We start from the raw sequence: 23,882 nt of genomic DNA on the forward strand, positions 1-23,882 counted from the left end.
GGGTCATTCTTACTATATGTGACTTTGATCCTGGTTCTGACGGTGGCTCTTCTCCATCGAGGGGAGTTGGTCTATGTGTACAAATGACATACAATTCGGGGTCTTGTGCAGGAACATAAATTGCTAGGATTAGCTCTGTAAGAACTGTCTTTAAGAGCAGTGGTATCCACCCCAAAGTATGGAAGTGCAAGGTGATTTGCAGAATTTAAAGCTAGGTGAGAAACAGTCTCGAATTAAATATCCTTTGGTGGATAGGAACCTGTCATGAAACATAAGGAGGAGGGGAAATATCCTTGTAGACTCTAATAATTTTAGTGCTACAAGGGATGTCAGAATATTTTTCAGAAGAAATTTGAGATCTGGAGAAATGGAGGCATTGTCCCCAACGTTAAACAGGTAAGTGATGGAGCAGAGGCCAAATGTTGTCTCCTATTTTCTGATTTGTAGATCTGACTGCCTGTCCTATATTTTAGGTTAATATTGGTTTCTCAAATGGTGTAACTTATACTGTTGCAACCTCCAAAGAATGCAAACTGTTTTCAAATATGCTTTCTAATTTGCCAGCAGCTAACTTGCTAACTCTTTAGCTAACCAATTAGGCTAGTAACGTAGATACAGAATAAGAATTAATCCCAGGTTTATCTCAAGACCCGATCCTAACTCAACTGAGGGCTAATGTGCTCAGCTATATTAAATTCTCATCCAATTACTAGTCATACCATTCAGGAAGAGTCATTGGCCTGTAGCCGGCATTTCTTCCATCAATTACCACTTAAACTGTAGTCACAATATTTCTGGCTTTTTGACATTCTCCAACAAGGTCCTTAATAACGCAACAGAAATTTGACAGTGATGGTATTCAGATAATTGGCCTACAAGAGAAAATATGTGGAAGGGGCTTTGAAAAGGTTCAAGTGCTATGCAAATGAGAGGTATTTCTTTCTTACTATTTTGCTGTAAGGAATCATGAATGTTTTCATTTTGAAACAGATAATGGAAGATTGTGATGCAGACTACCGCACATTTGGGATGCCAGGTTCAAACATAATAAAGCCAGGACCGAAAGCCAGTTGGGTATGACTTGCTTTTTCAAATCAGACAGCTCTTTCTCCTTGAAACTAACAGTGTCCACAGTTGGTTTGCTCGTCCCTTCATTCCTGAATCTATTTTTAAATTTATTCATGAACCTGTCTTATGCTAGAGCACTGCGCTAGGTGCTAAGGGATAGAGTGATTTCAGAGCTAGATGTGTGGGGCTCTGTGTTGGAGGAGTACAGAGGCTGGTAGAAAAATCCATATAGGTGCAAATCAGTGCAATACCCTGGGCCGACTGCTATAATAAAGGCTGAAGAAAGAGCTGCAGGCGTTCAGAGGTGAGAGTGAATACTATTTATGAGAGAGAAGTGCCACAGAGGACGAGACCTGTGAACTTGGCCTGGAAGATGATTAGGATTTCTCCAGGCAGTCAAAGGGAAAGGCCTTGCAGAACCAGACAACTTGATGAGGGAATCGCCGTCGAGGCAGACAGAAAAGTATCAATGTTGTGACAAACATACCACTTCATGACATCCCTGGGTTCATTGCAGAGCAAGTCCTATTTGTTGGTATGTGTCTGTGAAATTTCACAAGCATCTTAAGCTCCCCTTTGTTGGTGCTGTCTCAGAGTCCCGTGGAAGCCATAGCCATTTTGCGCCAGTTTCCATTTTCCTCAAGCCTGCAGAGGATGTCTGTGGTCGCTCAGGTGGCAGGGGAGGATCACTTCCATGTGTATATGAAGGGTGCCCCGGAGATGCTGGCCAAGTTCTGCAAGTCTGAAACAGGTACTAATTGACCCTGTTCTCTCTTTCAGGAGGTAAAAATGTTTTAGAAGCCCAAACACACAAAGCACACAAGACTAAATGAATGTAGAAGTGATTGTTTTCTCAGTGAGTGAGAAGTGGGCCCAGGAGATCTGATAAGACAGACGTGACCATTTCAAGGCCGTGAGGCAGAGAGTAAATATCTGGCTTTGATCGATCCAGAAAAGTCCAACCACAATGGGGTATCAGGGAAGGAGATGTGAAGCAAATATCAGGAGCCAGAACAGGAAGCTACATCAGGGTGAGCGAACCAGGAACGTGTGAAGGGAATAATGGGACAGGTCTGGGCCCTGCACTCAGCCTGCAACTCGGGCGCTCCGCCTGACACCTCTGGGGGCTGGCACCATGTAAGGGCCTCGTGCCGGTCAATGGAAGGAGAATACAGACAAGATAAATCTTTCACACACACACAAAGTGATTAGAGCAAATTAGACGGTATTAGAGCAATGCAATTGATCATTTTCACAGCAATTTCATCTTTCTGGGCCAGATTTTGAGCTGATTTGTATTGTCTCTTTGTCTTACAAACATATGCACCCTCTAAGCGGCAGCCCAGATTTGTAAGGATATTGTTGCATTCAAATGAGTTCATTTGGATAAAATTGGCCTTTTTCTCCTGATTTTCATCTACATTCTCCCTATGATTGCTGCTAGCCATCAACTTGTGCACACAATTTTAGATTTGGCAAATGATTGCTTTAACTTCTCCCTCTACTTAGAGCCTTTTTTACCTTAGAAGCAGCCCCTTTTTCCAACCTTGATCTTCCTCAGAACTCCCATGACCTCTAACACTCTATCCCTCTATCCCTCTATTCCTCACAGACTGATGGCCTATATTTTGCTGTACATTTTTTTTTTCAGTCTCACAGATGCAAGTGAGTATCTTTTTGAAATTTTAACTGGTGATTATTGCCCTTGCTCCCTGGTAAGGGTTTGGGCCAGTCACTTCTCACCTCTCATCCTTCTGGTAGCCCTTCCAATTCTTATTTGTCCCGACCTCAGATCTTTGACATATGCTAATAACTTCAGTGATTTCTCCCCCTGTATTTAGGAAATAGAGAGCTAGGAGATGCCTTGATCCCCACCTTCTGGATCATTTTAGAATTACAGGAAGCTTGAGCTGAATGGGGACATTGAGGTCCACACCCTCTCATTCTATGGATGGGAAAATTGAGGAGCCAGAAGAGAGACCTACCAAGCCCAAGGTCAGAGAGTTAGTTGGCAGTAGAGTGGATACTAGAAATCAAGTGTTTTGCTACCTAAGCCACTACACTTCCATTACACTGTTCTTTTTAATGCTCTTCGAGGCATCCTACGAGCCATAAAGATTTCACAAATATTGTAATATTGGTAATGACTACCATGCCAAAATACACAAACGTTGGCATTGTGTCATCTGTCCTCTATAGCAGGGATTGCGAACTTTTTTGCAAAGAGCTAGGTGGAAAATAACTTTGGTTTTGCAGGCCACATGGTGTCTGTCTCAACTGCTCAACCCCGCCATTGTGACCCCAAACCCGACATAGATGATAAACAAATGGACATGGTTGCATTTCAATAAAACTGTTTACAAAAACAAGAAATGGACCAAATTTGGCCTTTAGTTTGCTGACCCCTGATCCAGAGGATCAGCTGTTTTCATTTTATCCTTGTAGACATAGTCGTGAGGTCTATCCTTATTAAAGCCAGCCAGTGGAGTTGACACCCAGGGGATGACCGGTGCATCCTTGGCATTCATTTCTGTCAGAATAATAAGAGCACCCTAATGAAGTTGTGGCTTTTAGCCAGAGCTGTAGTTTTTCTATTAAAGTATTTTTTTTTTTTTTTTGGAATTTTAAAACAAGGTACAGTGACTGGATCCCAGAGTCTTGCTTAGGAGGTGGGCAGCCTTCAGTGTGACCTTACCTTTACCTCTTTCCTCTCACCTGACAGTACCCAAGAATTTCCCACAGGAACTCAGGAAATACACAATACAAGGCTTCCGTGTCATTGCTTTTGCCCATAAAGGCTTGAAGATGAAGAAGCTTTCAGAAGTAGAGAATTTAGCCAGGTAAGGAAGTCAGATATCGACACTAGAGCAGGCTCTGTGTGTGTGAAGTAAATGAATGCTGGAGATGGACAGAAGGACAGCTCCAATCACGAGGAAGCCTCCTGGAGATGGAAAGTCGTCTCATCCAATCTCCTAACTTGGAGCCGGGCAACCGTAAGCCACACTGGGGAAGACTGGTTGGAGGTAGAACAAAGATAGTAGTCCAGATCTCTTGACTCCCAGCTGTCAGTGAGCTATCTCTGCCCGGCAGTCCATCATCCAATCAAAAATAACCAACACTTCTTCAATCTTGGAACATTATGTGGCTGACTGGCTTGGGGGTCCCACGTACAAACGGGTTGAGAAGGAGAGAGTGGGCGCTGTGACACACTGACCTCCAGTATGCTTTAAACCTGGTTTCAGACCTGGAGATGTAGTGAGTCTAAGTTGAGTTATATGAAATAGGATTCAGTATTCTTAATTACATTAATGGATAAGATGTCCTCATTAGAGTATAATCTGCAAATTCTTTTCTCTTTTAATGTTTCTCAGTTTTTAAAGGTTATTTTTGAATTGTCTAAGACAAAGGAGTAGTGAAATACAGCAGAACATTGAATAACAAACTATGCATTATCTTCGATGTAGTGTTGCTGATAGAGAAACCCTCACTTATGTACAATTAGCACCTTCACATAAGATGTGGATATCCTTGGTTCAATGTTACTGTTTACAAGCTATGTCCATGTGTTCTAATAGAATCTTTGTCCCTTCCTTGCACTGTGTCTATTTCCCTCGTCTCTCAAGTGTAGGATTGGATGATCTTTAAGGAGACTTTCAGCCATGACATTTTAATCTTCTAAATAGAATCACAAAGCTCATTTTGAAATCAATGAAATAAATTATGGCACTCTCAGATTTAACATTAAAGGTGTTAGCTATTCTTGAGCAAGCATGAAGACCCATAACACACAGGATTTTGTAATTTCTCAAGGCAAAAATTTTAATAACAAAAGCTAAGGTTATGTGTGAAGAAAAAATTCATGTAGTTTGACAAGGAATATTGCCACCACCCAGCTGCCACACACTAATGTAGCTGTGATGTTCTCATTTAAAAGTCACTGATGAGTAGACATTATTATAAATATAACAGAATAAGAAAGTGATGATCAAATGTGCTAGATTTCCAATCATCTCAGATTTTCCCAGAGAATATCAGGATCCTATTATGCTTCTTAAAATTTCACTACTATTTTCAAACAGAGTAAGGGAAAAGTGTTTTCAGGTTTTTTTTTTTTAGAATCAAATTATATTTTGCAAAGTTTTCGAATCAGAAAGATCAAAAACTTCTTTAAAAACTGGTGTGTCATAAAAGGGAAGTAGAAGAGTTTCTGTCTCTCTCTCTCTCTCTTTTTTTTTTTTTTTTTTGGAAAAAATAAAACACCCCACACTAACAAACAGAAGAAATACTTTGTCAAAATTCTCCCTTTCGTTGGTTTAGCAAATTTCTATTGAGTTTGAGGGTGCACGAGATACTCTTTAAGGCACTGAAGATTCTGAAGTGAGACAATCTTTGCCCTCAGAAGCTTATATCCTAATTGGGAAAGATAGATCATGATACCATTTTACATGGAATGATCAGGGAAAGTCCTCTGAAGAGGTGCCATTTGAACAGAGATATGGCATGAGGATATCCAGAAGAAGAGTATTGCAGGGAGTCAGAAGAGTGAGTGCAAGGGATTCACTGACACAGGGATTTGCCGGGAATGTTGCAAGGTAGCAAGAGGCCCAAGTGCCTGAATTGGTGAAAAAGGGAAGAGTCCTCAAATAGAGACCAAAACTGGAAGAAACTGGTGGGACGATTCTTTGTTTTAGTTCTAGCTAATGGGAAAATATGAATCCAATGTATAATAGACAGCTATGAAGTTAAATGATAGAAATTTAACACATTCTGTATTAAGATAGGTCTTTCATAATATTCTCTGAGATCACTGAGGCAGGATTCCTATCTGATAATCTGAGTACTCAGCAAGTGCCCAATACAAGGTCTAAAACAGAGTGATTATTTGGTGAGTGGACTTTTGAATGAAAGATGGAGTACCTTGTTCTGTACTCCAGAGAGAAGTTTCCTCACTGTGTTCCCATCTAAGTTTGAGTAATATTTTTCATCAAGAAATCCAACTCTGCTCTTTCTCTTGAAGAAGGTTTACTGACTGTGTGTTTATTTCTTCTATCTCCCAAGTCCTACCAGCATGATAGAAAATAAATAACATCAAAGAAAACTAGAGAGGTGATTAAGTGCAGACAGATTTCTATCATTTCTGTAAGATGAAAAGTAGGTGGGGGGCGGTGATTGGAGTCTGAATCAGTAGGGATGGAAGAAGTGTGGTCTACGCCATGCCAGAGAGAGAGATGGTGAGAGGGAAGTTGCTCCACCCTGTAGAACCTGACAGGCAGAGACTCAGCTCTATCACGTACTGTGGAAGGTAGACGTGGGACAGGACTGAACATGGGAGATTGTACCCAACAAGGTTAGGTCCCTAGGTCTCCAGCTCCTCCTGCAATCTTAACTCCTCCCTAGGCAGAAAAAGGAACAATGCGAGATAAGAAAGAGATCTTGGCCCCCCACGTTGACTTTTTAAAAAGTCACCTGAGATTTATTCCATTCCTGAGGTGAGTTCCTATAAAATGAGTGTAACCCAGTTAGACTCCAAGCTTCCAATTTCAAATTCTGATAACTTTTTGAAGGCTTAGCTGATATCATATATTTTCTGGAGGTTACAGATGGAGGTTGAAAGGAATTATTCCATATTCAACTGTTACCGTAATATCCTGTAGACTTACTAAATGCTTAACTAAACTGATTACCAGGTCACAAAAAATGTCTTTGAAATTAAAAACAAAATATGTGTGATTAACAAAAATTTTAAAAATCAACAGAAGAGTTGGTAGATAAACACATTCTTTTAAAAAATGGAGTTGAAAAATGGAAGAAGTTGCTAAAAGATATAAAAGTGGTTGCCTCTGGGAAGGAGAGGGGGTGAATAGGGGTGGAGACAGGGACTATTGGTTTTCATCATAAGCTTTTGGGTTCTTTTTTATTTTTATTTATTTATTTTTTTATTATTATTTTTTTTTATTTTTTATTTTTCCAACGTTTTATTTATTTATTTTTGGGACAGAGAGAGACAGAGCATGAACGGGGGAGGGGCAGAGAGAGAGGGAGACACAGAATCGGAAACAGGCTCCAGGCTCTGAGCCGTCAGCCCAGAGCCTGACACGGGGCTCGAACTCACGGACCGCGAGATCGTGACCCGGCTGAAGTCGGACGCTTAACCGACTGCGCCACCCAGGCGCCCCTTTTCTTCCTTTTTTTTTTCCTTTTTTCTTTTTAAAACATATGCATGCATTACATTGATAAAATTTAGAAAAAGTTTTTTAAGGAAGAAATAAATTCAACCGTCAAGACTCCATAAATAAGCTTTAATATTTTCTCCTGAATCCCAAGAGAGAAGGTGGAGTCAGACTTGACATTTCTGGGACTTCTCATAATGGAGAATCGCTTGAAAAAAGAAAGCAAGCCAGTCTTGAAGGAACTGCATGAAGCCTGCATCAGGACCGTGATGATTACTGGTGTGTACTTCTGGAGGCCTGACACATTCAATGTATCCCAGGCATCAGAAAAAGACCATGTGAGCTAAGTGGGTTCATGTGGCTGAGGCAGAAGGAAAAATACTTAGCTGTCATGTGTTACTGTTCTTTGACTCCTGTTCTTGCGGCACAAGTGCAGCAGCCCCAAGATGACTGCGAGATTTGGTAGCAGAGACCATACTTCATTCTCTTTGTCTAATGCCCCTTCTCCCTACTTGGGCTTGGTCCAGAGTTAATAGGCTCACAGTAAATGTTTAAACACAAGAACGTATATGTGCTCAAGAACCCCAGTGAGACTTCTGTGTAAAGGGTGTAAGACTCTACTGAGCTGTCCTTCAGGGCTGTGGGGCAGGCATAGCATATGCTGATTCAGTCCATGCATGGCCCAGCCCTCAGTGTTCTAGTCTCTGTTTGACTGCAATCCAGATCCCCAAAATGGTTCCATGCAATCGGAGTGGGCCCGTGTTATCTTCACCACTTGGGGCTCTCAGTCTTCTGAGGGTTCATCAAAAAGCACGTAACCATTTCCTTATTCATCCTTGCATGTTTTGGAAATATTCAGTGTTGAAGACATGCTGCCATTGTGGCAGGGAGATGCAGACATTGTTTTTGACCACTAGAGACAGACAGGCTTGGGCAAGAGGGACAGACAAATGCTTATCAAATAAGGCCAAAAGTGGGAAATGCCCCCCAAAGAGCACCAATATTGGGGTATGCCCACTCAGAGGAGGCAGAGCTCAATTTGAGCTGCTGAGAGATTTACACAGAAAGCAAGCTGACTCTCTTTGTCATCTAGGTGACAACCTTCAAACAGCGATTACTGTGGCAAAGAATTCTGAAATGATTCCTGGAGGAAGCCAAGTGATCCTTGTTGAAGCCAATGAACCAGAAGATTTTGTTCCTGCCTCTGTGACTTGGCAGCTGGTTGAGAACCAGGAGAATGGACCGGAGAAGAATGTGAGCAAAGTTAGAAGGCCCCTTGGTGGCCTGGGCTGATGGCATACAGCCCTGGCCTGGGCAGCCTTCTCTGGGCGTTAGAAGTCACCAAAGTCAAAACCCTTCACAGCTGGAGGTTCTGAAGTTTGCAAAGCATTTAGCATTTCCACTAGCACTTCTCGCCTTGGCTGCATGAAGAAATCACCTGGAAGAGTTTTAAAGCTTCCAGTGCCAAGGTTTTACTGGTTAAATCCAAATCTCTGGGTTGGGAGCTGGCATCAGCCCATGATTCCAATGTGGCTGGGAACTTATGTCCATATTTCCCATTGGAATCTCATAGTTGGCCTATACAGTTGACAAACTGTTCAACTCACAAATGTGAAAACTGAGGTCCAACAAGGTAAACTTGCCCAAGACACACCACTGGCAAGTTGCAGAGCAGGAAATCAAATTTAGGTCTGTCTGATAGCACCCAGATCCATGGGCATTTACTTGTTTATTTTTTTAAAGACTTTTCAGAAATACTTTTTCTTTAAGTTAAAAAAAATTTAATGTTTATTTTGTGAGAGAGAGAGAGAAACAGATTGCAAGCTGAGGAAGGGCGGAGAGAGAGGAAGACAGAATCTGAAGCAGGCTCCAGGCTCTGAGCTGTCAGCACAGAGTCCGACGTGGGGCTCAAACTCACTGACTGTGAGATCATGACCTGAGCTGAAGTTGGACGCTTAACCCACTGAGCCACCCAGGAGCCCCCAGATCCATGGCCATTTAGATTGTGCTGTGTTTGTGACATTAAGTTAGCAAGTGTCAAGCTTTTCGAGATAGCAAGGTTCCTGTGCTTTTGTGAAAAAAATGGGCTGCAGCCTGACATCCATCATTAAATGTGGCACCTCTGCCTGTCTGAATTCCAGATGGTCCTCCAGGTGATAAATTACAAAAATGCTCCCTTCCTTCAGGCTGACCAGCCCTTTGGATTGTTAAATGTAGAGTAGGCCTTGTACAGTATACAAGCTGCACAACTGTACAGTGACCCTACCCCTACTTGGCTCAAACCCCATCATATTGGCTGTAAAAGATGACAGCTCTATCTGTGCTTTCAGCAGATTTCTGGTGCTTATATCCTTGCAAACTCACTTGCTTCTGTGTCAATGCATGTTGCCTCCATTTCACTGTGTGATAAAAATCAGGTCTTCACTAATTTTTAACAAACAGTCCACTCACACTACCCACTCACTAATTTAATACCTTTACTGAAGTTTTGGCCATCGCTGGGTAGTCTGGCTCCCTCCCACCACACTTTCCGTATCCAACTTTCTATTGAAAGCAGAAGGAATTCTTTCCTTGCCTCATGTGGAATGCTTTAAGCATATTTTTGTTGGCTATTTTGCAGTTGGGAGAAGGGGCGTGGAAAGAGAGGGCTGTATCTCCTTGCCTCCCAATTCAGAATTTTAAGATGAATCCCTCTAGTGAAAAGAATGTTCTCACCTTCTATGCTATTTGAACTCAGAGTTCTACACTAATGTAAGGACCCCTGAGAAATGTTGCATGGAAAAGCATGATGAGCTGTCAACACTGTGAGTGCATGTGCATTCATCGGGTGCTCTCTCTTGGGGCTAAGCCAGGTAGAGCTAGATTGCAGTGATGGGAGCACATTGACAAGTGGAGGGCAGGAGAGAAAGAGCCAGTGCAATGGAACATAGGGCATGGAAGAGGAGTGGAACACCATGAAGGAATGTGTTGCCTGTTGAGGTGGGGAGAAGGCAGGTGCTATAAGGAGCTAGGCTCTGAAGAAAGAGTCTGCCTATTTCACAAGGAAGAAATTGGGGAATGATTGGTGAGTGAATGACTGGTAAAAGATCTTAGGAAATAAAAGTCAGCATGAAGAGGAGAGGAAAGAAGAGGGAAGAATGTTTTCTACTCTTCCTTGGAATCACTAACGGGTACCTCGGAAGGATTTCCTCAGCAGACTGACATACATGTATGAACTCCTAGGACATGATCCTGAGCATTGTGTTGGCAATGTCTCATATGTTCATATAATTTGGGAAGGACATTTTGAGTGTCTTCTTCATCGGAGTCTAGGTTCCATGGACAAATTGCACATTATGTATTTGCTGGCCCTCACACTATTGCATAACTTGAATACACTTCCATAAAACATAGGAAAGCAGAGACATTCTTTAAAAGCCCATGTGGAAACAATGCCCTTTTGAATTTAGGAAGCCTGCGTTAACATTGGGAACAGTTCGGTGCCTGATGGAGCAAGAGGGAGCTGTTACCATTTTGCAATGAGTGGGAAATCCTACCAAGTGATATTTCAGCATTTCAACAGCTTGCTTCCAAAAGTAAGTACTGGTGAAATGAAGTGTTTTGTTTTGCTCCCAAATTAGTGAGGCAAAAAAAAAAAAAAAAAAAAAAGAGAATAGTGAAGGTGATGATCAGTGAGGTTGTCTCAGATTTGGGGAATAAACACCCCCAAAGGTGCTCCTTCAGAAGTTCCCCAGCCCTACCTGATCCTGCACATGCACATAACCCCCTCTTCAGAGTCTGAGCTCTGGTACAGCTCTTCACCCCCCCCCCATGGCCAGCCCAATCCCAGTCTCCCTCCTCCTTTCCCTCCCCAGCAGGGAGGACCTCCAAATAGTTCCAAATGTGCTGCCTGTTTTGTGGGTCAGCCTCTCTCTGAAAGCCACCAACTCATGTCAGGTTGAGCTCTATTCCCCTTCCTGTCTGGATTCTTAAATTACAGCAGCAGGAAACAAAGACCCCGTGGTTTATTTTCAAAATCATTTGTTACCTTGTCCTCTGTGTGTCTATTTAAAAATAGTGCTGTGCAGGGTTGCACTGTCAGTGTGAAGGAGATAAGTGGAGCACAAGCTGAGGGCAAGCAACCACCTGTTAGCAGTTTCTTGAAAATTCTGTCACCTTAACAGACAAGACCATTGAATCTAGACCCCAGAGGCTTCTAGAAAGTACCTAGAAGTACTTAGTGCAGTACCTAATTGAGGAGATGGGGAAGCTGAGACTCAGAGAGTTTATGTCCCTTGTCTAAGCTTTGCCCAGCTAGTGGGACCAGAGCTGAGAATGGAACGTTGGTCTCCACTCCTCACCTATCACTTTTCCTCTATCTATGCTGCAATTGTGGTGATAGTGTTTAGTAGAAAGAACTGTATTTCCTTAAGCATTTTTGTCCCATATACTCTGCTGCTTTTCAGCTATTATTAACTAGAGCTTATCCAATCTCAGAAAAATGGCCAGGAAAAAAGTCATAAAGTTGTGATGGGAGATGAAAGTGAAAGTTAAAGCATTGAGTCCCCTTTCTCCCTGTCCTGACATTTGGGCTAACGACACACCACCTATTGCTATATTCAAACAGTGGCTGGGAATGACTTTCAGGGCTGTTCTTTTTTTTTAAAAAGTATCCTCGGGGGCTCCTGGGTGGCTCAGGTGGTTAAGTGTCCAACTCTTGATTTTGGTTCAGGTCATGATCTCGTGGTTCATAAGATCGAGTGCCATGGTGGGTCCGTGCTCACAGCAGAGAGCCTGTTTGGGATTCTCTCTCTCTCTCTCTCTCTCTCTCTCTCTCTCTCTTCCCTTTCTGCCCCTCCCCTGCTCTGTCCCTTTCTCTCTAAAGAAATAAACAAACTTTAAAAATTAAAAAAAAGTGTTCTTCATCCTAATCTTATTGCAGTAGTTGTTTTTCTCTTTAGATCCTGGTGAATGGAACCATTTTTGCAAGAATGTCTCCTGGGCAGAAATCTAGTCTTATTGAAGAATTTCAGAAATTAAAGTAGGTATTATTGCACGAAAGGAGAGTGTATTCATTATCTATTGCTGCGTAACAAATTAACCCCACATTTAGTGGCTTAGAATAACACCACTTATTATTTTACATTCCAACGGGTCAGAAAGCCAGGTGTGCCGAGCTGAGTCTTCTGGCTCAGGCCTCTCACAAGGCTGCAGTTGGGTGTTAGGCAGGACTGCAGCTACCTCAGTGCTGGAGGAGGAGGGACCCGCCACTGGCCTCCCTCACGTGCTGTTGGCAGGATTTTTTAGTTCCCTGTAGCTGTTGGACAGAAGCCACCCTCTGCTCCTTGCTACATGGATCATTTCATAAGGCAGCTCATAGTGTGGTAGCTAGCATCCACAAGAGTGAGCAAAAGAGATGGAAAGAGATCACCATTTTTTATATCCTCATCTCAGAAGAGACATCCCATCACTTTTGCTGTATTCTCTTTATTAGAGGCACGTCACTGAGTCTAGCCCACACCCAGGGAAGGGCTTTATATAACGTCTTGAACACCAGGAGATGGCAATCATAGAGCCATTTTGGAAGCTGCCTACCCCATACAGCATTCCTTCTGTGGCCCGTACAGCATAACTTAAAGGAAGATCCTCTGCTTGGATGTGGGGAATAGAAAAAATAGGGGCTTATATATCTCAGAATGAGAAAAATGAGGAAGTGTGTGGGTCATCCCCTGGAATTATTTGAGGTTGGTCCATTAGAAGATATGTGAATGATTCCAGGACCAGTAGGAAAGAGGTGGAATGATAGTCTCACTGTATGTGGCCCTGGCAATGGTTTGGGTATGGAGGCCAAAGTAAAAAAAAAAAAAAAAAAAAAAAGTCCCTTTTTTTATCTCCTTCAAAAATATAGATAACCATGTACATCAGAGTGAAATGGTTCTTCTTGAGACCAGACCTACCTATAATTTTCTGGGAATGTTATAATTTCTGAGCTACATATTTCCAGAAAGCGAAAAGGAAAGAGAGTAGTGAAACTTCAGGTAATTACTGACAAGTAGTAGCTAAAATCAGGAGACTGCCTTTCACTATTATTTTGTGTTGCCAAAACATTCTTAGGGAAGTTTTAAAAAGAATGCCTGTCAACTCCCATAATGCCTTGAGGCTGGGTTAGTAGCCAGTGTTTAAGTGACTATTTTACTTACATGGTCATTATACGATAATAGCCGAAGAAAGTAATTTTACCCATCTCAATGCCTAAGAAATTTTGCCAATTTATATGCTTACTTTTGAAAAGCTATAGTCCCTTAAAGAAAAATCAATTCAGGAAAATATGCTGTCTCGGAATGAACTGTCTTCTCGATTTCCCCATCTTATTCCTCCTGACTTTATCACTGACAATGCACACAGGTTGTCTGAGTTGTCTTCTGAATTCAGGGAGCACTTGAAGATGTAAGATTCTTTGTGTGATATAAAGACTAAATATGTGATTTGAGCCTGAAGAAAAGGACCCACTTCAGCAAATGTACACAGCAATGACATGCGTGAGAGCCCATGAAGTGTTTATAAGAATATTTTCGTATATACCTGCCAAATATTGAGTTGAATCTTATGAGTTTGTTTTTGACCATTTTTGACTTATAAAAATGACCATCTCTTATGTGTCAGCTAATCATAAGGAAACTGTCCAAGAACTTTATTTTTTGCCTGTATTGGTTTTGTTATTACTCTTCTATTCATGCTGTGGTGTTTGCACACCAAACTGGTAGCGATTAGGAGCATACGCTCTCATATCACTCCAGAATGCCTCAAGATTATGTGTATACGCTTTTGGTTCTACCTGTTCAACCATTTCCCAAAGGTTTCTCATCCTAATGTCTAAACTTGCAGTGGCATCAGCCACCAAAAAACACAGATGGATCAGGTTATTCGGTGCATCAGGTGTGGGAAGTGCTGTGATTATGGCTGCACACTTAGAGCCCTGATGGATACAATCACCCAGGACTTGTTTTGAAATGTGTAATCTTCTTGGTGGCCGTCCTTGGCAAAATCACTGTCATTTCCACATGGTGGAAACAACTTAAATACAACAGCCTTATTCCTCTGGGGATATTTCTCTCCAAGTCATTTGCCACGAGCCTGATGCCACGTGTGTTCAACACACACACATACATCATGTGTGAGTTGGTTGTGATGAAATTTACCCAAGAGAGGCGATAAGGCATTAATGTTTTTTATCCGTCCCCTGCAGTTACTACGTGGGCATGTGCGGAGATGGAGCTAATGACTGTGGGGTGAGTAGAACACATGAGTAGTAAAGGCCGAGTGAAGGAAACGTTTGAAACTGATGGTTTACAGTGTTGAATTATGTATAAAATCATGTATGCATAACATATCAGTGAAATCGCAGACCAAACTATGTGGCTATGACAAACTATAGAGAGGCCTAAATTAAATAATTCTCAGCAGATGCCTTCCCATACACAAGAGAAAGCAGTACGTGTTTTAGACTCTGAGTGTTGAAGATATGGTTGAAATAATAGCCCACCTTGAAGATTTATGTGCATAAGCAAATATTTTCAGTACAAAATCTTCAGCACAAAACGGAACGGGATTGCTTTGTATTTCCAAAGCCTACTAGATCATTAGGATCTGGGTAATTGTGTTCCTCTCTTTTTAAATATTTTCGTCTAAGTTCTGTGAAAAATTGTGTTCACGCTTAGAGATCTATTATGAATTTTTCTACCTTATGCGTCACGAGAAGACGCTCGTTGTTAGTCTATGCTTCAAAACCTAAAATGAAAACCCATTCCCATAATTGTGTAGAAATTAGAACAAAACAAATAATAAGTGCTAAAAAAGGACATAGTCTCTGCCCCCTAATATTCATTATCTAGTGGTGGAAAGAATCATGCATAATATTAACCCAAACAGGGGCCCCTGGGTGGCTCGGTTGGTTAAGCATCCGACTTCGGCTCAGGTCATGCTCTTGCAGCTCGTGAGTTCGAGCCCTGTGTCAGGCTCTGTACTAACAGCTCAGAGCCTGGAGCCTGCTTTGGATTCTGTGTCTCCCTCTCTCTCTGCCTTTCTCCCGCTCATGCTCTGTCTCCTTCAAAAATAAATAAACATTAAAAACTATATATTAAGCCAAGCATAAAACAGATGATCTTAAAATATGTAATAGAGATACAAAATACTAAGAGAGAATAGAGGGAGAAGGAAATATTCTAATGTATATTGAACATGAATTTAGCATGTGCCAGCCACGGTAAACAGATGCTTTGCGGTTCTACAGAACTACAGAACTACGAAATCTCATTTTATGCTCATACAATTCTTATGGGATTAAAAAAATTGACTCTGGCCTGCTTATTGGCCACTGTCTGCTCTATGCTCTCTCTGGGCCGTTTCGAGTCTTGCGACAATGAGTTAGCCTTTATTTTAGTGAGGCAACACAGGTCCTGGAAGGATGTGTGATAAGTACGATTCGGTCCCTGTCTCCAGTGAAGATGCTGTGAGCCCCGTACTTCGTCCCAACAGTTAACTGGTTGGCTATATCAAGCAGCCCAGGAATAGGTGGGGATTTGATATCTTTTCCTATCGTTTGTGAAGATGGTCTGCTGAGTGTAAGAACTGTGATGAGGAAGACCCCCACACATACCCATCCAAATGCTATCACCTTTTCAGTTGACTTCTTGAATGATTCCTTCCTTTTGCTTATCACATCTACATCCGCACAAGCAATGCACACACATGCATGTGAACGCACGCACCACTCTTTTGCCCCAGGAGCATCGTTTAGCTGGCGCCTCTTTGGTTGATGACTTTCTGGATCTGGAGGGGGATAGTACTCCATGTGGAGGGACAGCATAAACAGACACCCAGGGCTGGAAGGTTACAGGGTTATAAACTCAATAATGTGAAGAATAGCTCATGGTGTTCAAATAGTTAGAACATGGCCCGAGGAGTTATGGGTGTAACGTGGATTTATCCTTCTAGGCTTTGAAAATGGCTCATGCGGGCATTTCACTGTCAGAGCAGGAGGCATCTGTGGCCTCCCCTTTCACCTCGAAAATAGCCAACATCGCGTGTGTGCCTCATCTCATCAGGTAAGCCACTAGTTCCCTTCCACCCTCATGACCGATGGGCTCATTGTCTGGCTCTGTACAGAATTCAACCACAATTTAAAGTGATAAATGTCACACAGAGGTATGGGTACAGTGCTATCCGAGCACCAGTTAAGGGGCCATTTGTGCTGCTTGGAAATGCTGGTAAAAACCACAAAAAGTGACCTTTGCTGAGGCTGTTGAAAGGTAGAGTTGATATTTAAAAACTGATTGCATCTCTTACTTCTCTCCCTTATCTTGTATGTTGGGTGCTTACTGGAACCTTCCTCCTGGGGATTGGGAAGGGTGAGGCAGCACAAGGAAAACACTCCATCACATAGCCTCCCCAGATAATGTTATCTCTCCAAGATACCAATCAGCGACTTTTACAATTGAGGGAAGGGGAAGGAATTAAAGACCATTTTTTTGTCAAGATAGCTCCCTCACCTCCATTCTGCTCTCATTACTGATTTTTGTCTCTACTCATAGTTTAAATGTAGTTAAGAATAAAACGTTAGGTTTTATATTTTGTTCACAAATCGTACTCTTCTGTTGCTCCCTATAACACCACGGGGTAACTTTAGGCCATCTTCACAGCCAGTGAAGACATCCCTGAAACTTGAAGTTTATTCCAAAGGGATGAACATGAAGTTCTCCAGCATGTCCCCTGGTGCATCTGTGCATCTGAATGGGCACCTACTAGCAGGAGTTACTCACCTAAAGGTGCTAGGCTTGAAATTCTATGCCCGTGTCTGGTTGCATAGCAAATAGCTTGACACATCTCTCTGAACTCGGGGTGCCTGCCCCTGTGTCCTTCCACACCCTCAAACATCAGCAGCTCTCCTGCCTCCAGAGCAGGAGACTCCTCTTCCTAACTCCCATGTTCTCTGTTTCTGAGAACTATCTGATCCTTAGAGCCCTCAGAACTTCAGAGCAATCTGAACTCTCTCCTTCCTTCATCCATAGCCAAGCAGGCATTATGGTTTACTGGATTGTCTTTGGGAGACTGTCTCCAAGTCCTCTCCTTACTCTCTACTGCCTTAAATTTGGTTCCTAGCCAGTGACTACGAAATGAGAGTGCCCAGGACCCTGTCCCTATGTCAATACAACTCATGGAGCTTTTTAAAATATTGTGCTTGGAAATGTGGATAAAGGATGAGACAGATTTTGTCCTGGAAGACTCATGTTCCAGTAAAGGTACAGAGAGATAGAAATATAATCACAAAACAGAGAATCATCTGCCTGATCAGTGAGAAGTGCTCAACAAATTAGTTTAAAAAAAATTAATGCTCAAACAATATGGTAATTGTTCCAGTAGTTCCGATTGGTAACTCAAGCCAAGAAGGAAGGTTTCAGGAGGGGAATTGGGACTTGAAGGATGGATAGGAAGTACGTACACGGGAAGGAGGTGGGAGAACATTCCAAGTGGGAGAAGTGGAGAGCCACATTTAGAAATGGGATTTTAACTGGAGAGTGTAGAGCCCAATAGCCCAGGCTTCTCAGCCTCCTTAAACCTCCTGTTGGGAGGCTTCTCAGGTGGGAGTTATGGAGGGTAAGCTGGAGCAACAGGTGTGGAGGGAGTTTAAACTCTTGGATGGTTGCACAAGTGCCTATTTGATCCATCTGAGAGGCAGTGCAATTTGAACTTCAGATGCTGTCTCACACACATGGCCCAATTCATTTGTGAATGGAATGCAGTGTTTTAAGATCCACATCATGGTGTAAAATTTCTCTAGTGGCAGATGGTTTAGTAAGACTCAAGGCAGAAGCTCTTTGCTTTTTTATTTCCTAGATTCATAAAAATTAGATACGGTTCAGCTCTGTTAGGCTCATTTTACCCTTGCTATCCTTGATGTATGCTTATTTCTGAGAAAACATCCTCCAGAGGGGCAGCGAGGTACAGTTTTAAATGCATAGGTCCACAGGTTTTCATTTGTATCTTTTGAAACATGACTGACTTGCTGCTAGAGTGGAAGCCTTTTAGGATAAGGACTGCACCTTATTCATTTCTGTATTGTGCCCAGCACTAACCTGGACACAACAGAGCACTGGATAAAATTCATAATTATAGGAGTAATTTTGGAGACCCATACTTTATTTAGAATGGCTTCTTGAGCCTTTCACAAAAGGAGAAAAAGGATGAAACCACCAAGTTTATGTCAGAAAACGGTCTAGGCTTCACATGCCAGCCCCACTCTCAGCTTGTCTGCTGCTGCACCCTCTGTGCTGAAAACAAATGTTAGTGCCTCACAGCCTGGTGGAGAACATCTGCCCAACGCATCTTGGCCCATCCCTCCCATTCTCATTCTGCCTGAGCCCAGGTGGTTATTAGTTTGTCTCTTAAGGTTTTCCTTCTCGAGTCCCCATTTCATTGACAAAGGCTTCAAGTAGCACTAATGCCCATGTCAATGTGGGGTGGTGGTGGTGGTGATATGGGTTGCTCCCCATGTGAATTCGCTTCTGCTTTGATGAGAGCAGGCTGCAGGAGGGGTTGTTTGCCAAATTCACCATCCCTCTATCACGTGTTCCTGCCTCGTGTTGTTGTCTTCTTTGGCCTGTCATAACCCACCACCACACCAAGCCTCAGTTAAGGGAATAGCAGCCAAACAGGATTTTTCAAGGCAGGGTGGATATTTACTTTTTAACCTGCAGTTTTTACTGTTGTCTTTTTGTCTTTTGAAGAGCACACCAGCTCAGATTATTACCATGGGTTCTCCCTGGAGTATGGAAACCAACAAAACCCAATTCATCTCACATATTGGAGTCACACCCACACTTCCTAACATGCAAAAGCACCTGTCCTTTAGCTTAATGTCTCCACCGGACTCCAAAACATACACACTTCAGTTCTCAGAAGCCTGTTAGGATGTGAAGAGTCACAGCTGAGTCAATGCTTGACATTTTGTATCTCATCATAATGTTATGTGTTTCTAACATATGTGTTAATCTCTTTAATTCACTGAAAATAAAGACTGTGCCTGATTCATTTATATCCTCCATGACTCTTAGCACAATGCTGGTACCTTATAAGCCCTAAATAAAAGTGAGTGAATGAGTGAGGTCATGATAGAAGCTGAAAATGAATGAACAGAGTGTTTCAACAAATAATTGAGACGATGAATCATTGATTAAGTGATTGTATATCAACAAGCTATTAAATTTGAACTCCCTTTGAAATGTAAAAGACTGGGATATCATGCATAACCAGTTATTTTTATCTTTTCTTAAACAGAGAAGGCCGAGCTGCTCTGGTTTCATCCTTTGGGGTATTTAAATACTTGACCATGTATGGCATAATCCAACTTATTGGTGCATCACTGCTCTATTGGGTATGAACCAAAATAATTTCTTCCCAGTTTTAATTGCATTTACATACTTGGTTTGTTCTTGGGGCTGTGGCTCCTACACAGGATTTAATGTTTTGTAAATAAATGACATTTCTCAAAACAGATGTCTGCAAACTTGGGAACTTGGCATAACTGCACACACAGCATGGAGCTAGAAATAAGTAGCTAGAGATCAGTTTTCTAGCAGTGCTGTTTTCTTCTAGTTAACCTAAGATACTTGACCTCTTCAAGCATTTAGTTCTCCACCTGGAGTATGAAGAGAACTTCAGAACAGCGTAAATACAACTCAACAAGAAGTCGGTCTCCAACTATGGGCAAAAGACTAAGAAGAGATAAAAAGAAAGAGAAGTTCTGGAATTTGACCTTAAAGGGCTCAAAAACTAGAAAAACTCACATATTGGAGCTTTACTTCTGAACTCGCCCAGAAGTTAGACACATAGACATGTCATTAGTAAAGGATTAGCATTTAAAAATTAAAAAAAAAAGACTTTTGCAATTAAATGATAAAAATAATCACTTACAAATTAAATAGCTATATGGAAGAGATATGTATAAGTTGAAAATCTTCATTATTTCAGTCATAACTTGCTCTAGAGTAAAATGATCCAACAGACTCCGGGAGCGCTTCAGAGGGCACTTATTACTATACTGCTTTCCTGGGACATTTGAGACATGAATGAAGACCACAGGTCTCTAGCATCTGGTGGGCTATCATGCTCAAGAATCAGACACAGAGGGCTAAGGGGCAACCAGGTGGGTAGAAACAGAAACTGGACTGGGAGTCAGAAAACCTAGATTCAAATTCTGCCTTTATCACTAAGAACATACTAGATCTTGCCCTTGGCCAAGCCTTTATATGCCTCTGGGAGGTCAGGCTGGCAGATCCCCATAGTTCTATGAAAACTGCTTCCGGAACAAATACTGAAGCTGCCTGTGAAAATTCCTCCCTGTTTCATGTCACCCTGCCTATATATAACTGCACCATTCTGAGGGGGAAAGAAGAGGAAGGATGTGGGAAAGAAATGTAAAGAGGACAGAGAATTAGAGGATGAGAACCATTGGGAACCCTTTATGGAGGATGAGGAATCATTTGTATCTTCTTAAAAATCTGAAATATTTCTCAGTTCAAAGTCTTCACACACAGAATTGGAATGATAGTCTAGCCTGAAGCCATTCATTCTGATGGTTTAGACCCAGAAAAGAGTGTCCCCCAGAGACCTTAAATTAGAAACTTCAGGGCCTTGGGTTCACACTCTAAAAATCCAGAAGTATTTCTCATTTGCATAAATCTGGTCTATAATGGCTCAGACCAGGTTATAAGTTAGTGCTCAGTCAGCAGCTATGAAGCACATAAACAGACCTGGTTGCAAAAGGTATTGCAAGGCAAATTTCTGGAGGTTATATGCTGACTTTTATATATGACTCCATAAATGTAAACTTCAAACAACTTCTATGTCTACACAGACCTTAGAAAGTCAAGCATACCAGACTGAAGTCTGTAATGGGCTTCCTTGGGAATAGTGGCAGTTGTTCAGTTTGTAAAAGTGAATGGACCCCAAGAGAACTATTTGTGAACTCAATCCATGGATAGGATGGAGAGGAACACCTGTTGAATGATTTGAGGCTTGGATTTCAAATGTTTAAGCTTAAAGTTCCCAGCGGGTATCTTATGTCGAGAATTCAAATGTCCAGGCTGAGACTACAGCTGTCAGATTACTGTGGCCAAAGCCCGGGTGTTTCCCAACAGACTGACTCTTGTTGCTAACATGGAATTAAGTTAAACACTGGGAAAATAGTGATCTGGCTTCATTATCTACACTGAGATGCTAAAGATCATAGGTAAGTTACTTTCTTTTTAAAGAGGAGAGAAAAATAACAGTTGCTTCCTGATTACGTTCAGAAAGAGAGTTGGCAATAATAAAAATGCTATAATGGCAGAAGCAACATTTATATTTACTTTTATTTCCTTTCCAGCAGCTACAGCTCTTTGGGAATTACCAGTATCTCATGCAAGACGTAGCCATTACCTTGATGGTCTGTTTAACAAGTAAGTACTTCAGCAAAGTAAACAGCATTATTTGTATTTATTTACCCATGACATTCTAGAAATGCTCATACAAATAAAAGCTTTTGAGAAAGATACACCTTTACTACTGAAACCACTCTACTTGTGATTTTTTTGAAAGAGGTGTTGGCAGTAAGCGGAGGCTTGAAGTCCTGAGATTTGGCACTAAAACATCCTGATAGCAAATAAGTCTTAGCTTCATAAAATGGTCAATGTATTCTGAGTTCCTTGTAGGTTTGTGTCTTGTACATAGAAAATTGTACAAGAAACCTAGAAAGGGAAATGTTTAAAACCCAAAGGTCACTTTCCATTATTCAGCTATGTTTCACATTGACATGAAACCAGATTTTTGCTAGGTCTTTGACATGTTGAGAACAAATGCGAGCATTTAACTCTAGAAATTCTCTCAAAAGCAAGGTGTGACTCACAGCAGCTAGTGCTCATTTCCTTCCTTTGCGATGACACTGCGATAAAGTATTTCTTATCCAAGAACTCAGGGTTTCATACTGTTAATAAGGGAGAAAGGAGACTGCCTCAACAGAGAGCAAAGAAAAAGAATGACATAGTCATCTCTTTTTCCTTGTTCAACAATGGGACTGTTATGAAAACAGATAAAAAAAATCAGACAATGCAGGATATTAATAACCTTAAGAATTTCATGTAGCATCTTAAAACATGAAACGGATACATCAACCCTGTGGCAAAATTTACCAGTGTCAGAAACATAAGTGACATCAATTTCGATTCTTAGGGTGGAAATGTGTATTTGTAGTCCATTAGCCTATTTTTCTGTGCATTATTAATAGTCACATGACTGGAACATTTTGAGTCAATGATATTGCCTTTACAATGTTGGCTATTTTTAAGCACTTTGTATGATTTACTTGTGAACATGGTCGATGATGCTAAAAGAAGAAGAAAAGAAGAAGAAGAAGAAGAAAAAACCACCAGGAACTTCCAGGAGCTAAGCTAGCAGCAGTAGCACAAAGGTGAAGGCTATGGCTATTCACCACTCCCTATCTCTGAGAACTTTGGCAAATTATTTACGAAATAATTTTCTGACATGAAATGTTCTCATACGGTTGTGAGGATCAGACAAAACAATGCATGTGAAGGGTACAAGACAGTGTGTCACACACTGTAAGCACTCACAGCAAGATGAATAATACCACCCTGCACCTAATCTCTTTTACTTCTTTTGAAAACTGGCTAACTCAGTGAGACCTTGAACAGAGTTAGAATGCGTACAGCTAGGCTGATTGATTCAAAATCCAAAAACATGAGTAGTAGTGTTTGTGTTTTTCTCCTCTGCCTTCAAACGCTATTGTTTTTCCATCACTGCAAGCCCAATCATCCCACGGGCACATCACTTCCTGGTCAATATCAGGTATTAAAATGATTTCATCTTCAGACATCAAAAGTCTAGGTATTGTAAATTAACATTTCGTGTTTGCATCCAGTTCAAACTTTTTCTTCCTCTAGATCAAACCTGACCTTGAAGCAAGCAGTGGGAGAGAAGGCCATACTCTCTACTTTCCTTGGGCCCCTTGCTCAGGGAACCTTGGAACAAGAGCAAATGGCCCTTTATACACTTGGGGGTATTGTAGTTTTGTCCTGTCAAGTACCCTCTAATGTGGCAGGCATCTAAACTTCAGGCAATTGGTATGGGATCACTGGTGAGTTTGGGGGTTTTTCAGATTCCTGTGAATTGCTCTGGACTAGACTCCTTCCTGACATGGATGGTATTCTCTCCCTCTGACTCCCCAGGATTCCTTTCAGCAATTGCCTGCTGGTGGTAAACACCACGAAGACTTTTTCTACAGCTTGGCTCCCTAGCCCCCGCAGACTGCCCCCACTGGGCAGATTCCTTCCAACACAGCCCCAGCCTGGCTAATTTCCATAGCTTCCACTTCACCTAATGGATAGATATATAGCTTTCTCTCACTGCTGCCCCCTGTCCTTCTCCTCTGACATTGCAACTGAAGGTGGCAAGCCAATCTTCCCCCTCAAGACACTTCAGGTCTCTCCTAGAGTAGTTCTTATGACCTCCCCTAATTTTGGATTGGAGTGATGCTAGGAAGATAACCATAATTCTTGCAGCTCTTAACAATTTCCTTTAAAGCATGGTTTTCTCTTATGTATTTGGCACATA

General features: G+C 41.7%; 1 protein-coding gene across 1 annotated transcript in view; it reads left to right on the forward strand.

The window, feature by feature from the left end:
• LOC123595645 (probable cation-transporting ATPase 13A5) overlaps positions 1-23,882 on the forward strand; it is a 116,691-nt gene that overhangs the window by 73,169 nt on the left and 19,640 nt on the right. Inside the window, exons 15-25 of the mRNA XM_045473333.1 lie at positions 991-1,074; positions 1,663-1,819; positions 3,791-3,908; positions 7,393-7,517; positions 8,332-8,492; positions 10,688-10,813; positions 12,179-12,258; positions 14,464-14,506; positions 16,212-16,321; positions 19,551-19,647; positions 21,640-21,712. Of these exons, the coding sequence (XP_045329289.1) occupies positions 991-1,074; positions 1,663-1,819; positions 3,791-3,908; positions 7,393-7,517; positions 8,332-8,492; positions 10,688-10,813; positions 12,179-12,258; positions 14,464-14,506; positions 16,212-16,321; positions 19,551-19,647; positions 21,640-21,712 (1,174 nt within the window). The remainder of the gene's footprint in view (positions 1-990; positions 1,075-1,662; positions 1,820-3,790; positions 3,909-7,392; positions 7,518-8,331; positions 8,493-10,687; positions 10,814-12,178; positions 12,259-14,463; positions 14,507-16,211; positions 16,322-19,550; positions 19,648-21,639; positions 21,713-23,882) is intronic.

The sequence above is a fragment of the Leopardus geoffroyi genome (assembly GCF_018350155.1).
Source record: "Leopardus geoffroyi isolate Oge1 chromosome C2 unlocalized genomic scaffold, O.geoffroyi_Oge1_pat1.0 chrC2_random_Un_scaffold_44, whole genome shotgun sequence".
Lineage (NCBI taxonomy): Eukaryota > Metazoa > Chordata > Mammalia > Carnivora > Felidae > Leopardus > Leopardus geoffroyi.